This window comes from Equus caballus, chromosome 4 (genome assembly GCF_041296265.1).
Source record: "Equus caballus isolate H_3958 breed thoroughbred chromosome 4, TB-T2T, whole genome shotgun sequence".
NCBI classification, from domain to species: Eukaryota; Metazoa; Chordata; class Mammalia; order Perissodactyla; family Equidae; genus Equus; species Equus caballus.
Window position 1 is genome coordinate 64,513,882 of NC_091687.1, and position 16,697 is coordinate 64,530,578.

The 16,697-nt window shown below is 41.1% G+C and overlaps 1 protein-coding gene across 2 annotated transcripts in view; it reads left to right on the forward strand.

Moving 5' to 3' along the window:
- CHN2 (chimerin 2) overlaps positions 1 to 14,878 on the forward strand; it is a 287,377-nt gene extending 272,499 nt beyond the window's left edge. For both annotated transcript variants that reach the window (XM_023639441.2, XM_070264752.1), the window contains exons 9-13: positions 2,665 to 2,838; positions 6,451 to 6,528; positions 8,512 to 8,649; positions 10,307 to 10,412; positions 13,080 to 14,878. In XM_023639441.2, coding sequence (XP_023495209.1) covers positions 2,665 to 2,838; positions 6,451 to 6,528; positions 8,512 to 8,649; positions 10,307 to 10,412; positions 13,080 to 13,251 — 668 coding nt within the window. In that variant the 3' untranslated portion in view covers positions 13,252 to 14,878. The remainder of the gene's footprint in view (positions 1 to 2,664; positions 2,839 to 6,450; positions 6,529 to 8,511; positions 8,650 to 10,306; positions 10,413 to 13,079) is intronic.
- The last annotated feature ends 1,819 nt before the right edge of the window (positions 14,879 to 16,697 follow it).

The following is a 16,697-nucleotide window of genomic DNA, read 5'->3' on the forward strand; positions in this document are numbered from 1 at the left end:
CTTCATTTTAATAAGACATCAGTTTTTAACTCTACATAAACACACTATTGCTTCAGAACTTAAAATGAAATTTATAAGGAAATTAAAAATAGAATCATCATAGAATTCAGCAATTCCATTCCTGGGTATTATACCCAAAAGAACTGAAAGCAGGCACTTGAACAGACATTTGTACACTCGTGTTCATAGCAGCATTATTCACAATAGCCAAAAGGTAGCAGCAGCCCAAGTGTCCATCAATGGGTGAATGGATAAACAAAATATGGTCTATCCATACAATGCAATATCATTCAGCCTTAAAAAGGAAGAAAATCCTGTCATATGCTACAAGCTGAATGAAGAAGGACATCATGCTAAGTGAAATAAGCCAGTCACAAAAGGACAAATACTATATGAATCCACTTATATGTGGATTCTAAAGTAGTCAAATTCATAGAGACAGAAAGTAGAATGTGGTTGCCCGTGGCTGGGGGAGGGGAGTGTGGGGAGTTATTGTTTATTGGGTATGGAGTTTCAGTTTGGGAAGACGAAAAAAATTTGGAGATGGATGGTGGTGATGGTTGCACACAATGTGAAGGTACTTAATGCCACTGAACGGTACACTTAAAAAGGATTAAAATGGTAAATTTTATGTATATTTTACCGCAATTTAAAAAATTGCTTTAAATGAAGTTTGTGAGAACATAGTAAAAATTCCTAATGAAAAAACTTAAGAATTGCTGGGGAGGCATCTTTACATTTTCTATCGCCATATTTTTTCCTTTTATTTAACTCTTATGTAGTGTTCACCACACTTCAGACTTTATATCTATTAACTTATTTAATCCTCATGATAACCCTAGGAGTAGGTGCTATATTATCTTCATTTTATAAAAGAGGATCCAAACAAGAAAACCAACCAATTCTATTTAGTTCAGTTCACCAAAATTTACATTCACCAAATAGATCTATCAAAATATTATTAAAGTTCACTTGAGTTTTATTGAGTTTCTCATGTTGATAAAACTAAGATGAATGAGAGCTGGTTTTTTCCTTGGAAGGAGGGTAGACAGAGAGAACTCACCAGTAAACATTATGTGAAAATCATCTGATGATTTTCAAAAATCATTTTTTGATGATTTTATAGTTTTAGATCCTCTCAAATCTTTGGTGTGGTTAAGTGCTTTGTAGTAAAGCAGCTGATTGTAATATTCATTATCATGTGTGCATAATATTTATATATAAAATAGATAAATTATATAATATATAAAATTCTTCTTCTTCTTCTTCTTTTTTTGGTGAGGAAGATTGTCCCTGAGCTAACATCTGTGCCAATCTTCCTCTATTTTTTTGTATGTGGGATGCTGCCACAGCATGGCTTGATGAGCGATGTGTAGGTCCATGCCCAGGACCCAAACCCTCAAGCCCCAGGACACCAAAGTGGAGCACACAAACTCAACCACTGTGCCAACTGGGCTGGCCCATAATTGTTATTCTATTTTGTGCGTGTGTGTGTGTGTGTGTGTGTGTGAGGAAGATTGGCCTTGAGCTAACATCTGTTGTCAATCTTCCTCTTTTTGCTTGAGGAAAATTGTCGCTGAGCTAAGATCTGTCCCAATCTTCCTCTATTTTATGCAAGATGCTGCCACAGTGTGGCTTGACAAGTGGTGCTAGGTCCACACCCAGGATCCGAACCCGTGAACCCCGGGCTACCAAAGTGAGGTGCGCAAACTTAACCACTATGTCACTGGGATGGCCCCTAATTATTGTTAAACAATCAATATTAGAAAGCACTTTGAACAGACAACACATCAACTTTGAACAACTTCACCATTAAATTTTTATTTTCCAGAATGTAGTCTGTGCCTTGTTATTGTTAGAGAAATTCCATCAGTGGATACCAACTGCTAACAAGACTTTTAATGTGTTCATTGAACTTAAAATCACCTTTTCAGCTTCAGATCTTGATATGAGCTTTATAAATAATTACTCTAATCATCACATTACATGGTGTTGTTCTAAATTGTAAACCCTCAGGTACTCCCACTGGTGTCCAGTTAGACATTACTTCACTCACAGGTGTCAAAATAAGGCAAGTGGAAAGGAAAATGGCCTACCTAAACTGCCTAACAAGGAAGGAGGGAGTGGAAACTATGGGCAACTCTTCAGGAAAGGAGAAGAAGATGCCGATGGTCATGGGTCCCTCAGACCAAAGATCAGAGATTCCTGCAGAGAAAGCAATCATTTCTTCCACAAGAGAAGCATCAAGGCCTTTAGGGGAAATAAACTAGCAAAAGTCCTAGATACCCTTTATGAGGCATGACCAGCTCTGGGAATCCAAGCCCAAAAGCCCACATGTGGACCCAAAGTTTCCAGTCCAAAAAGAGAAAAAAAACCTACAAACAACCTGGCTAGTTACCAAAACTATCTCAGTGAGATGTTGTATTCTTGTGGTCCAGCAACAGAGAAGGCTTAATGAAAAAAAACGGAACTATACAAGAGTTTCGTGAGTAAAGATGGTTTCATGCTCATCTTGTGGAAAGCGTCACCTCTAAATGGGATGGATGTTCCAGAGAAACACAGCAAACCCTTGGGTGTTTTCATTTTTATTTTTGGTAACATATAATTTGTGTTGGGCTTTGACAAAAGGGCCGGGCAAGGCTAATGTGGCTTCTCTGTTTACAGACTGTGGATTGAACGTACACAAACAGTGTTCCAAGCACGTTCCAAACGACTGCCAACCTGATCTCAAAAGGATCAAGAAGGTGTACTGTTGTGACCTCACAACACTCGTGAAGGCTCACAACACCCAGAGGCCCATGGTGGTGGACATATGCATTCGGGAAATCGAAGCAAGAGGTTTGGAAAAGACTCCTTATCATAGTGCCTTTATTTTTACTGTTTATGTTTAGTTTGTCAAGGCAACTTTCTTATAATTGTTAAATCAACTCTCTCCACTATTGATGTTGGGAAATGGTCTGCACAGGCACGCATGTACACACACACACACACATAAACTAAATCCACCCAACTACATCAATTTCTGTTTCGTATCCAAACCATGCATATGTGCACTCAACACAAGCTTGCTAAGCATTTATTTTATGCCCCACATGGAGGATGTAAAAGTCACAGTTCTCACCTTTAAGAAATTCATACTGTTATGTGCAGAATCAGAGGGGCAAATAAATGTTCTAGGTGCATGCATTCAAAACACCATGGAGTCACAGAGGAATACATTTTCATCTTATTTGAGGACAATTCAGAAAGGGTTTATGATAGAGGTGAGGTTGGAATCGAGTCTTAAAAAGTTCTTCTATTAAATAAGGAAAAAATTGTTGAGCAACACATACATTTCCTACCATAGAAGTTTACTCCTAGTATTGATTCTGTTTATTTCAAAGAGGAAACTTAAAAGATTAAAAATATCTATGCAATGAAAAATCAAGGAGGCAAGGAAGATAACATTTCAAGAAAAAGTTTCCTTATGTTATTCTTGAGTCATCTTTCCTTTACTTGTGCTTTTTTTGGCCGCTCTCCAGTATCAAAATGTTCAGTGATATGGCGGATTTCTGGGTGTGATTTGGATGATTGGACCATGTATAACGCTCAAAGTTTCAACTGTTTTTGCCATGTATTGCTCTGCTGTAGTTGGTATCCATTATTCTGTCCAAATTGGCTTAATATATTCTACAGCTATTTATGCTTGGCCAACTATCCCATTCTTTCCTAAGCAAAACAAAAGAGAACATTATAGCTTGTTATCCCAAACCTTTCAGAGATAGGAAATTATTCCCTTTTCCATGCAGGATGAAAATTATAGCTATTCTATTCCCTTAAGACTTACTCACCTAATCTCAGATTGTAAGAAATGCCTCCCTCCTTTTGACTGCTATAGCTGTAAGAGCGTAATGGGTGCTTTGGAATCTGGGGAAGGTATTGATGCACGGGCTGAGCTGGGTGAGAGTTGAGGAGGGGTGTCCTGACTCTGGATGAATGGCTAGGAAAAGTAGCCTGGGGTCCTGCAGTTGAGAGGGCTCTGCGATTTGTGGTCAGATCATCAGCCTCTCTGGAGCCTGAAATCAGGACTTGTGCTTCTCTGGATAAGCTGGGATCATCCCACAGTGATCCTCATCATCAGAGATAACAGATAATTCGGGCAAAGTTACCACCAGGTCTGGTGTCGAATGTGTCCCTGGAGAGTGCAGCACTAAGCATGCCTAATACAAGAGCTAGAATAGCACAAATTAGGAATCTATGCCAGGAGAGTCACAGGCAAGGGATTGGAGCCACAAGTATTAGGGACATGTGCATGTGAGCAGAACCACAGAATGGGCTGGAAGAAATTCACATGACTCTCCGGTTCCCAGCTTTGTTGCCACCACTGCCAACGTCTTACCCCATCTTCCTTCCATAGCAAATTCCTTGTTATTCTCCAAATGCTCTATTATAGCTATTTGTTTCTGCATGGCATGGCAGAGTGAAAAGATCATGGACCTGAAGTTAGATTCCCAGCCCTGTTACATACTAGATATAGTGTGACCTTGAGCAAGTTGCTTACTCCATTTGGATGTCTGTTTCCTTATCTGTAAAGTGAATGGAGTCATAAGGTGGTTGTAAAGGTTAAAATATAAATGACCATCTAAATGACCTAGTACAGGCCCAACATATAGGATGCAACCTGTGTTATTTCTTTCCACATTTTCTTGGATTGACCAACTCCCCTAACCCCACCTCCAAGTCTGTCTGTCTGACCAACTTACTTAATCCATATGTTTAAATGCTGTCACAGAGACCCCAAATAACAGTGCCTTCAAAAAGATAGACATCTCTTTCTCTTTCTAGTAACAGTCCAGGCCCCAGGAGCAGTCCATGGCTAGTCAAGCAGCTCCCCAGGGGCAGGAACCCAGGCCCTGCAACTTGTTGCTCCGCCATCCTTGAGTGCCCTCATCTGTGTGATCCCAGATGGCTACCACCATCTCACCAACCAAGGGCAAAAGGGCATGCTCTTTCTCTTCAAGGCTACAACTCAGGCGCTGTACACATCACTTCTGCTCTCTTCACATTGGCCAGAATTTAACAGTCACTGCATTGGATGTTGTTCCAAAAATCAAAGGTTCCGTTACAACAGATAATACAGATAAAACAACAGATAATATTGGAAGGAGAGATGGCTGCCTCTGCTGCTCTGGCAAACTCCAGCCCATCCCTCATGACTTCTTTTACAGACAGCTCCTCAGTAAGACATTCCCCGCAGCCTCTCCTGTCATCAGACAGGGTTAGTGTTCACTGTGCTGTGCTCCCATGTGCCGCTGTGTCCTCGCCTCTGTCACAGTGCAGCTTACAGCCATACTGAGGTGTGTTTACATGCACCACCAACTAGAACAGGATGACACACTAGGTCTCGTCTTGTCGGCCAACTCACTTGACCAGTAGTGGTTACCTAGATAACTGTACGAGATGAATTCTCAGACTGAGTGGGGCTCTGTGGGAGAGAGAGCTGAAGCCAATTAAAAATGTCTCCAGTGGTCACAGGAGAGAGGAGGGGCAGTATTTATGCCATGCATTTGTTATCTCTGATGCAGACCCTTATATATGGCAGATGGTACACACTCAATAAATGTTTGCCAAATAAAAAGCAGGAATGTATGTTAGATATCAAGAACTTGACAGAGTGTACTCAGCAGGAGTAGAGCTATTTGTTTGCTTGCTTTTGCTGTAGCTATAGTTTTATAGGAGCTGATTTTTGATATGCAAGATCTGAAATCTGTTCCTCTATCCCTTCTGATTCCTTTGGGACCTGGGTAGGCTTTAGCACAAATCTTAACAAATCGATAAGATCTAAGAGGAGATACCACATCCTTTGTTTAGCCTAAATATACAGCAAAGTTTCCAGAATCATTCATTAGAATTTTATTTCCTGCATCTTTTTGCATGATCATTTATTTGAAAGTGTAACAATGAAATCGATCATATTTAAACATTTAACATATTGTCATTTATTAAACATAAAAGCCTATAAAATTTGTATCATTCCAATAAAATCAGTATAATATGCTACATGTATGTGTGTGTACCTAGCACAGAGCTACATGCAATATGGCACCATGGATTAAGATGATGCTGGGGAGAAAGTGGGTTGTTTCCTGAAGCAGTGCAATCAGCAATCTGATGAACACAGGAAGAAGGAGACCATGATTGATGGGAATCTTAAACATGGGTTCGCTTTTGCAGAGCCAGGCAGGAAGAAGACTAGATCACTGAGGTCTCCACTGCCACGCAAGCAAATGAAGACAGACTTGCATGGAAACTGAGATGGACAAGTCCAAGTTCTGATGTGACAGTGTGTAATATATAAGAGCACTGACTATTTGCTCATTTCCTGATAGCACATGGTATAAATATGATATTAGAGTCTTTTTCAGTTGTTTCGGGAAGTGAAAGTTAAAGTCTGTCTCTCTTTTTTAACAGGATTAAAGTCAGAAGGCCTTTACAGAGTCTCTGGGTTCACGGAACACATCGAAGATGTCAAAATGGCATTTGACAGAGGTAGGCTTGTGCTTTCTTGAATGCCAAACGACTTATCCTTAGCACCCTCTCTTTTGGAACCAGATTTTATTCATAGTGGGAATGGGGTTTCAGAGCTACTGAGAGCTGTTCTTCAGGAAGCCAAGGAATAACAGTTTGCAAATCTCATAGTTCTCTGCCTTTTTGGGGGAAGAGTTTCCTTAAAAGTTGTGAACAAGTAACTACATGGAGAAGTGAGTTTAAGATATTACTTGAATGGGCAGCTAGCATTTGGTGCCATTAAGATTCTTGACTTGGTTGCCCAACATTTATGGTCAGTCCACGTGGCACTGGGGCACCCTTCTGCATCCCCCATCTCAGGAACCCATTGACTCTTCTCCTTCTCCCAAAGTGCCAAAGAAGAGATCATAGGGATGGGGGGTACCCCCAGCACTGAAGTAGGGGAAGCCAGTGGAAGTTTAGGAAATAACTCCTTACTCCTTTTGTTTTTTATGACTATGACATATGTTCTCTAGGCCATATTATCTCTTAGGTCAAATGTCATAAGCGAACTTGGGAACATGTTTGAAAATAGACATCACCAGGGTCCACCCTAGGGACTCCTGCAGAAATCCGGATGAGCCCAAGAATCTGTATTTCTATTGAACAATACAAATAATTCTGATGTAGCCAGTCAAGGGATGGAACCCCTAGCCTGCTACATAGAACCTCCACCCTGTAGAATAGTAGACAAGGTCTCTGATGATCTGGTTGCCCTATCTGTTCAAGCTCATGGTCACTTCCTCTTCCCCATATACTTTACACCTCATCAGTGCTGAAATACACCTTACCTGTTTTCATGAAGCAGCACCTCGGCTCACATTGCTCTGTCCGTCTAGAATATGTTCACATCTCTTCCTGGCAAACACCTATTAATCAGGTGTCAACTCGAGTCCTTCCTCTTTCCTGAATCCTCCCTGACCACCCCAAGATGAGCTAAGAGTCCCTTTCCTTTTCCCATGTCCCCCCATGTTGCCACATGTCTCCAGCATAGCCATCTTCCCATTTCCTCGCAATCCTTGAGTTGCGTGCCTGATCCCAGTCTGACTAGAGCTATTTGAAGGGAGGATGTCTTTACCTCTTTGATTCACTGGGGCTTAACCGTTCCTGGTACATGGTAGATTCTTAATAAGTGTTTGTTAACTATGTAAATAATAGGATCAGACAGCATATCTGCTACACTCTTACCATTTTCTGTACATCAGCAGCTTTTTTTATCCTCAGAACCAAATTTGCTGAGGCATTGGTTCTTTCTTTCAACTCTCTTCAGAAGAAAATGCTAATAGTCCCTATATGATTAAAACTTTTTTTAACCCCCAAATGTTAATAGCCTGTGATGGTTACATTGGACTGATATTTACTAATGGTAAAACAAAAAGTCAAAAAAAGTCTTGAAAGTGACTGTAAAAATGGTACGAGATATAACATTACCTATATAGGAGGGAAGGCTAAAGTTTCCTAAATTAAAGTCCTGGAGAACAGGGGAGGAAGGAGCAAGTTATAAGAACCTTCAGTGAGCCTGAAAGAAACAATGGAAACTGAAGATATTCAACAGTTATTTTGTATATGTGATCTCCAATCTAAGTCCAAAGAATACTGGTGGAGCTGTATAAGAACTTCTTGATTTTTTATTTTAAATTAGATTTTTATTCTACCATGAGCCTTTGGGTCTAGAATATGAATTACCTTGCTAAATTTCTATTTAGCAAATTACCAGGGGCTGAGACCCAAAGAATGATTTTAACTCTATTTCACTACCCTTTTGCCTACACTTACCCTCAGACCCAAAATCACTCTCACCAAACTTCTTTTTGTTACTTCCTGTATCTCAGGGTTATTAGAGGCCAAAGTAGTCAGCTGAGACTTATAAGGGAGTGTTCATTGCTGGGTCTTTTTTTTTCTTTCTGGGCATGCTTTAACTTGGTGAAATAGGTCCTAATTAGGAATTGGATCATTGTTTTTCAGATGGTGAAAAAGCAGATATATCTGCCAACATCTATCCAGACATAAACATCATCACTGGAGCCCTTAAACTGTATTTCAGAGACTTACCCATTCCTGTCATCACCTACGATACCTATTCCAAATTTATAGAAGTAGCAAGTAAGTACTGAGAGCTAATTTTTTATTTGTACCAAATTTCTAAGCATAATGCTTTTGACTTTAAGAAAATTAAAACTCAGAACTGTTTGAATTATAGTATGAGTACTTTCTTTGCCAAATGAGGGCACAATGGTACCCAGTTAATAGAAAATCAGGCATAGTTCACCGGCTGAGTTGAACCACTACCAAACCAACTCTGCTCGGCTGAAACTGGGTGCCAAGGAGTTCTGTCTGTCCCCATCATTCTCTCTGTGCTGGGAACCAGCACAGCCAGGCCTACTCTTTTATGTTGAAAGCAAGAATGTTTCTGTAGTAAAAAATCAGGTGTTCTTCAATGTGGACTATATAGATTAACTACTTTTACCCATTAGGCAGAATCCCACTGCTAATCGACTAAAGTCACACCCCAAGCCATTGATGCTGTTCAAAATTAATAACAGGCCAAGAATATACTGTGTCAAGTACTATACTGGGAACTCTCACCAATATCCTCTAGTTTAATCTTCTCAACTACCTAATGAGGCCAATATCATAATCCCATTTTACAGAAGTGGAAAGCTAGGCTTGGAGAGCTGAGCTCACAGGGCTTGGAATGGAACATCAGCATTGGTCTTCCATCAGCCCATGGCTGCTCACTCAGTGTTTGGCACTTGGGTCCACTGCTGTCAGAGAGAGGACCATAGGCAGGGGTGGGGATGCCACATTTTGCCCAGGAACATAGTGAGGAAGGGGAGATTCAGATGCTAGACTGCATGACATAGAAGTCAAGTACACTTTGAGGAAGTTTTTAAAAAATATAATCTTTAAAGGTATTTGCTGCTAAATATAGTAATGAGATGCCTGATGGGGAGATATGTGGGCAGGCTGGGGTTAGTCCGAGATGCACTTTGCAGATGAGCTGTGGCCCTACTCCCTGGTAAGAGCATTCTTTCCTGGGTCCTGGTGATCCTGGGTGGAGAAGGTTCTGGCAGCAGGGTACCCTCCGCCCCAGGAGGAATGACCGGAGAGCTTTCTTTGAGTGGCTGCCAATGCCTACCAGAGACCTAAAAAGCAGAAGCTGGCGTGCTTCCTCCCATTGTTATCATGCCTAGCGTCTGCTTCCTAACCTGGACTGTACACCAGCGTCAACCACGCCAACGCTTTGGTGAAAAGCGCCATTAGTACAGGCTGGGGTGGCTGGCTCATCTGCCAAAGCCCTTGCATTGTAAAGTGTATTCAGTTACGGAAGCCTGCCAGGGAAAGACTTATGGGACAACTTCAAGAGAACACTACCAAGCGCGGTCCAATGTGAATGAAAGCTTGTGATAGTGAGATTTCTAGCAAATCCAGCATTCAGGAGATGGGCAAAGCACAGTTTGTGCATGTGCCACCAGTCAGCATTCACAGGACTGCAGATTCCTGAAGGGCAAGGACCATGTCCAGCCTCCTGCCACCCACCCAGGGGACATTCAATATGCATATGGTTCCCAGCCTCAACCCCATTATAGAACAGGCAAGACACGAACAAATTGTTTAAGTGAAATGTTACCTGAAATTGCATGAACTTTTTAGACTTCCCCTCCATCTGTAGCCAGAACAAACCAAACCCCTTGTTACTTCTCTGAAAACTTGAAGGTTATGACACTGCACTAATATTCATTATGTGTGATCTTCACAGAAATCTCCAATGCGGATGAGAGGCTGGAAGCAGTCCATGAAGTACTGATGCTGCTGCCTCCTGCCCACTATGAGACCCTCAGATACCTAATGATCCACCTCAAGAAGTAAGTTGACACCTCCTTGACATTAGGAAAGGTCTAATGTATCGTTAGGCACAAACTCTATCTGACCCGGGACAGTTAATGCATTAGGAGAATTCACAACCTTCCCCCCTAACCCACTGAGTAGGCAGATACTCCTTCAAGATGAACTGTGCTGCCTTCTCCCAGGCCAGCCCCATTCATAACTGCTAGAACACTCTGTGCCAGGAGCTGCTCCACGCACTTTACGTGTGTTATCTCTGTGAGACGGGTACTGGTAGGTGTCTCATGTTACAGATGAGATTGCTGAAGCTGAGGGAGGTTAAATAACTGATGTGATGAGATGAGGTGAAGCCAGGATTGAAACCCAGGCAGTCTGAGCCAGAGCCCACACGGTGTCTTAACCATTTGTCTACACTGCCTCCATTTCTGCATCCTCCTCCCATGCAAGCCCTGTACTCTGTGTTCTGTTGTTTCTCCTTCTCCTCCCTCCAGTCCCAGACTCCTGAGCCTACCTTCCTTCTGGGCAAGCATGCTCCCACCCCAATCTCTTGTTTTTCTTGACCTATTAGTTATCTATCACTGAGTAACAAATTGCCCAAAAACTTAATGGCTTAAAACAATAAACATTTATGATCTCACAGTCTCTGTGATCAGGAATCCAGGTGTGGCTTCACTGGGTACCTCTGGTTCTAGGTCTATAATGAGGTTGCAGTCAAACTGACAGTCAGGCTGCAGCCTCATATGAAGGCTCGGCTGGAGAAGCGTCCACTTCCAAGCTCACTCACGTGGTTGTTGGCAGGATTCGGTTCCTCCGAGGCTGTGGGACTGGAGGCCTCGCTTTTTTGCTGACTGTTCTCTGGAGGCCAGTTAAATCAGTGCCCTGCCATGTGGGTCTCTCCATAGGCAACTCTCAAAATGGCAGTTGTCTTCTCTCCGAGCAAGTAAGCAAGAGCACCCAAGATAAAAGACAGTCTTTCTCTAACCTAATCTCAGAAGTGACATCCCATTGCTTACATTCTGTTTATTAGAAGCAAGTCACTAGGTCCAGCCCATCCTCTAGAGGAAGGGTATGAATCCCAGGTGGCAGGGATCACTGGGGGCCATCTCAGAGGGTGCCTGCCACAGAGGGCTATGCGCTGGCTTATCTTTATGAGAGCATGTGAGACAGATGGAGATGTTTGGGAGTTTACAGAACACCAGAGCCTCTGTTCCAGACTCTTTTTACCTAAGCCATGGATCTCTTTCTTTTACCATACATGTGTACTGGGGACAATGAGCTGGGCTTTGAGATATTAGAGGGATATGGGCACTTCTGTGTGCCTTCCTCTGTGTTTTTGGAAGATACATGACAGCAGCCCATTCTTAGATAAAATGAACCCAAAATTGTCTATATTGACCAATTTACAGATCCATTTAATAAGTCAAAGGAAGCAAGTTGAGAATACCATATAAACACAGGGGCTGAGGTCTTTATTTTTCTATCTTATAAAACATATCCATACTGTTGTTCATATTCAAGTTCATCAGAGATGTAATATTTAGCTCAGAAGATTCCCATTTGGATTAATTTATTGAATTTAAGAATACAAGTAATTTTTGGATAAGTAATAGACTGTAAATGTCAGCCTGGCTTTTAATTAGGTATAAATTATATCAGTGTCCAATTGTTATAGTTTGGAAGGCAAAGTATCATTATCAGGGAAAATGCTGACACATCCCAGTTAAATCTTAAATGCAATAATTTATTAATTTTATCATAGAGGGTTTGCTCACCATCTTGTTTGGTCAGTCATGGTGCCTGAATTAATGGGGAGATGTGAGCAATTTGATAGTGAAAATGCTCTCTTTCCTACCTCCTTCCTAACTTTGCAACATGAAAATAATGCAAGCTGAATTGACCTATTATGAAAGTCCTAAAACCTAAATTCTTTAAAGCAAGAATTGGGAAGTTTGTAATTTTATTCCATTGGGAAAGTATTAAACCAACTTTAGAGTTTGAATTTCACTCTTAAAGACTTTGCAGTTATTATCTGGATGTTGCAATGATGATTTTCAATTCCAACAATAATTGCTGCTCCAGACCTCATCCTGTGGAAACTATAAATAATCTTCAACTGCTTTCCCGTTTGGCCACATTCCAGCCATTCCCCTGTCCCATGATAATGGCCTGGCTCTTCCAAAACTCATGGCAGCCCCATCCTACAAGTAACCTTTCTCCTTTGGCACTAGCCCTGCCAGCAGACAGGGAAGCTGCCCTCAGCTTCCCTGCTCACCAACATACAGACTAGTGGGAAGTGACAAGAGAGAAAAAAGACTTCTGTACAAGCCTAGACTAAAATACGTACACACTAGGGGCCAGCTCAGAATCTGCTGTCTCTTCAAATCGATATTCCCTAAATGACAGTTCCACATTTATTTAGTAAGAAGGACTGATTTTCTAATTTCAAAGATTGCATCTGTAACAGATTTACTTAGTAATTCACTTCTACTGGCTGAAGGCAATGTCAACAATCTAAAAAAGAAAAACTAGAAAATTACCTTTTTAAAAATACTTTTCTGTAATTTTGATTCTCCATTTTCTTTTGCAATTTCCCAAAGAGAAGTTCTTAGGGGCAGACATACATAATCAAGTATATAAATTTGTCTGCAAATCTATGTAACGTCTCTGTGTATATACTTGTTTTGCAGAGTGACTATGAATGAAAAAGACAATTTCATGAACGCTGAAAATCTGGGGATCGTGTTTGGGCCCACCCTGATGAGGCCCCCTGAGGACAGCACCCTTACCACCCTCCACGACATGCGGTACCAAAAGCTGATTGTGCAGATTTTAATAGAAAATGAAGATGTTTTGTTTTAATCCACCAGGGAAATGAGCTGAATGGCCCCAGCCCCCTCTAAATTGATAAGGCTAAAGGAATAAAAACATTTCTTACACTTGATTTGTTTTCCAAACAAGTGACAGAATTTCCTGGACCACAGTGGATTGCCGAGTCGGCTACTGTGTCTCATAGACACTTGCCTCCTCCACATAAGAACAGTGAGGGTGAGGGTGGGAAAAAGCTCCCGCCTTGGGTCTTTGCCGAGCCTCCTGTGTGTCTGTTTTGCTGGAAGAGTGATTAATAAATCCTTCTTTAACTTATTAAAAAACAATGTAGACTTTTAAATTTCAGTCTTATCAGTAATAAAAGGGAACTTAATTCATAGAGGTACTTGATACAGTTATACATTTTCCACTTACAAAAAGAAGACAATTCTATATGTTAAATGTTAAATGAAACTTATATTGTAAAATGTATTTTTATTTTAGCTGCAAGAATGTTACTTTATTTTAGCAAATAGAACTCAATGCAGTGCATTGGTTATTACCCTGTGTTCCTCGTCCTGCCTTCTTGCTGTGATGCCCTGGAAAAGTTTACCGTGAATGCAGTATTATCTTGACATACCTCTGTCCTTATAGTGCTTTTCAATGAAATTTCACCTGCCACACGTGTCCCTGCTTTTGATAGTTTTTGCTGTTAAGCACTGGCATTTTGCTATCATAGTATGTTTATAGCAATTGTAGGATGGTCTGAAACATCCACAAACTTTCTTTCCATAAAAACTTTGTGAAACCCCCAGTATGTTTTGGAATTGGTCGTAGTCTTTCCATGTCATGTGTGCGGTCATTTTACATAAAATGATTTGAGAACACTGGTTGTATCTGGGCCGTGTAAAAAGTTAGCACTTTTCCTCTTTTCTTTTCCGGCAAGCCCTCTGAATTCATCTATTAATGGCAATTTGAATTTTTTCCACATTTCTGTATTTATGAAAAGTGAATCTGCAGAATAATTGTTGATTTTTTCATTTTGGTTTTATGAACAAGCCTCTTTTTAAAAGTAAGAATGAATAAGTTTGGTTTTTAAAAATATTTGTTCCTCCTTGACAAAAGTAGCTCTGTGGAGATAATAATTTAATATGATTTTTGTTACTATTCTTCCATCTTTGTGGTTATATTTATCTTAGCATGAGCTTTTCACACCAAGATTTCTATATTTTGTAACATAGGTAAAATATTCAAAACATCAAAAACTGTAAATCTAGATTTTTTTTTTCTTAAATCCAACAGTGTCTTTTCCTCTGATTGTCTGAGATGATTCATGTAATTACTCACTCATCTTGTTTTGGAGTGACCAGAAGAGAATTTCTGTGTGATAAGTGAGCTGAAAGTCAGGAGGAGGGCAGTGCACGTGTTGTCCTGGGAAGGCCCAAGGGCTGTGCGGATGGACTCCATTGGCACACGGGCGTCCACATGGTTCTGCTTGTTCCCTGCCCTTATTGTTCCTCCCAACTGTACAGATTTGTTTGTTGTAGCTTATGTACTTCTTGATACTGTCAAAAACTTATCTGGAAATGGTTTTATTTTGTGAAGTGAACAATACTTTGTAATTTATGATAGTGTAAATGGAAAGAAAAGCATTAAGTGTATTAAATTCTTCTGTCTATCATTTTGGAGTATGCAAAAGAAATTGGTGTTGGGGAGCGGTGGGTGGGGGTGGGGAGAATATTCAAAATATTGTTCCCAGGTGGGTTTTGGCAATGAAGTTTCTAACATCACCAAAGCACGGCGAGAAAACAGGAACATCCCAGTGAGTCCCCACTTTGTGCCCCACTCCCTCCTCCAGCTTCCTCCTGGAGAGCCGGCTGGAAGTTAGATTCTAATGCTTCACTTTCACTTTCTATAAGACCCATTGCATTTCTGACCTTCCTTGAGAGAGGTGGTGTTTAGAGCAAATCACCCTAGGCCACTTGCAGGAGAGCAGAACAAGAATTTTGGAGCCCCAAAGACTTGAGTTCGAATCCCAGATCTGCCTGTTATCAGCAGCCTATGAACTTGGGAATGAGTTTGCTCATCTGAAAAACTGGGGAAGATATTCCAATTGTGACATCTTAGATGAAATGATGATGACAGTAATTAGGTATTTCTTATCATTATTATTTTAAGAGTGATGACTTCAAAGAGGAAAAGATATAACATGGTGGTGGGAAGGAAGAAGCACGAGCAGAAAAGGATTTGTCCCAGGTTGAAGCCAAGCCCACATAGTAATATGGGATATTGTAACAGGGCTCTATAACGTGTAATGAGGTTCACTTGACTCCTTTGCTCAATGTGATTGCAACACCTGATCCTCTCCAGCATGCTTTAGTCTCAAGCCTGCTCACCCGCGCCTATCTCCCCCACCATCTGGCAGCCTGATGTGGCTCCTCTTACCTGGCTTGAAATTCCTGTCGTTGGAATCACTCTAGGAGTTAGACCTGAAGGGAGGCAGCATTGTTTCCAGAAACTCACTGTTAAAATATCCACGAGTAGGTTGTGAGAGGTGGCCTGGGCAGGGTGGCTGGGAGAAGACAGTTCTGAGGAGGGGAGGAGAGCCCTTGTCTTTCTCCCATTATCATAAATGGGCACCTGGTCTCCACAGCTTGGAGGGGGCTGGTGCAGAATTTCAGGGATAGCAGCCTGGAAAGCAGAGGGAGGGGAGATAAAGGGAGCAGAGGAAAGAAATGTATTGCGCAGGTGAGGTGTAGCCTGGGCTGCCTTGACTCCTACTGAAAACCCAACTCAGTTAGCTTACAATTTCCCAAGATCTATCAGTCCCCAAATTTACAGTCAATCTTTTGATTTTAAAAATGTAATTTTCAACCAATATTTATCAAGCATTTATTAATGGGCCGGACACTATGAATACTTGGGGGCAAGAAGGAGGCTTATCTTGCTGGAAGAATTAAATAATAAGTTTGGTCCAGCTGGGAGGGAAAGCTGGTTGTGTTAAGGATTTTGGACTCTAACATCAGGGGAAGAGGCGCTACTAATGTTTTTGGGTTTTTGTTTTTTTTAAAAAAAAAACTTAATTTTGGAATAGTTTTATATTTACAGAAAAGTTACAAAGATACTACAGAGAATTCCTGCGTTCTCCTCACTCACTTTCCCCCGATGTTAACATCTTATGTAACCACGGTACATTTATCAAAACTAAGAAACCAACATTGGTATATGACTAACGTTCGTACATTACTATTAACTAAACTCCAGACATCATTCACATTTCACAGGTTCTCTGCTAATGTCCTTTTTCTGTTCTAGGATACAATGCAGGGCACCCCACAACTTTTAGCATTAATTGGTTTCAAGGGACAGAGGACACAATCTAGTTTACATTTTCAAAAGATCACTTACTTGACTGTGGATCCATCGGAGAATCTGTGGGCAGACAGGGGTAGTGAGGACAGATGCGGGGAGGCAGATGTTCATTGCTGCCATATAGGACT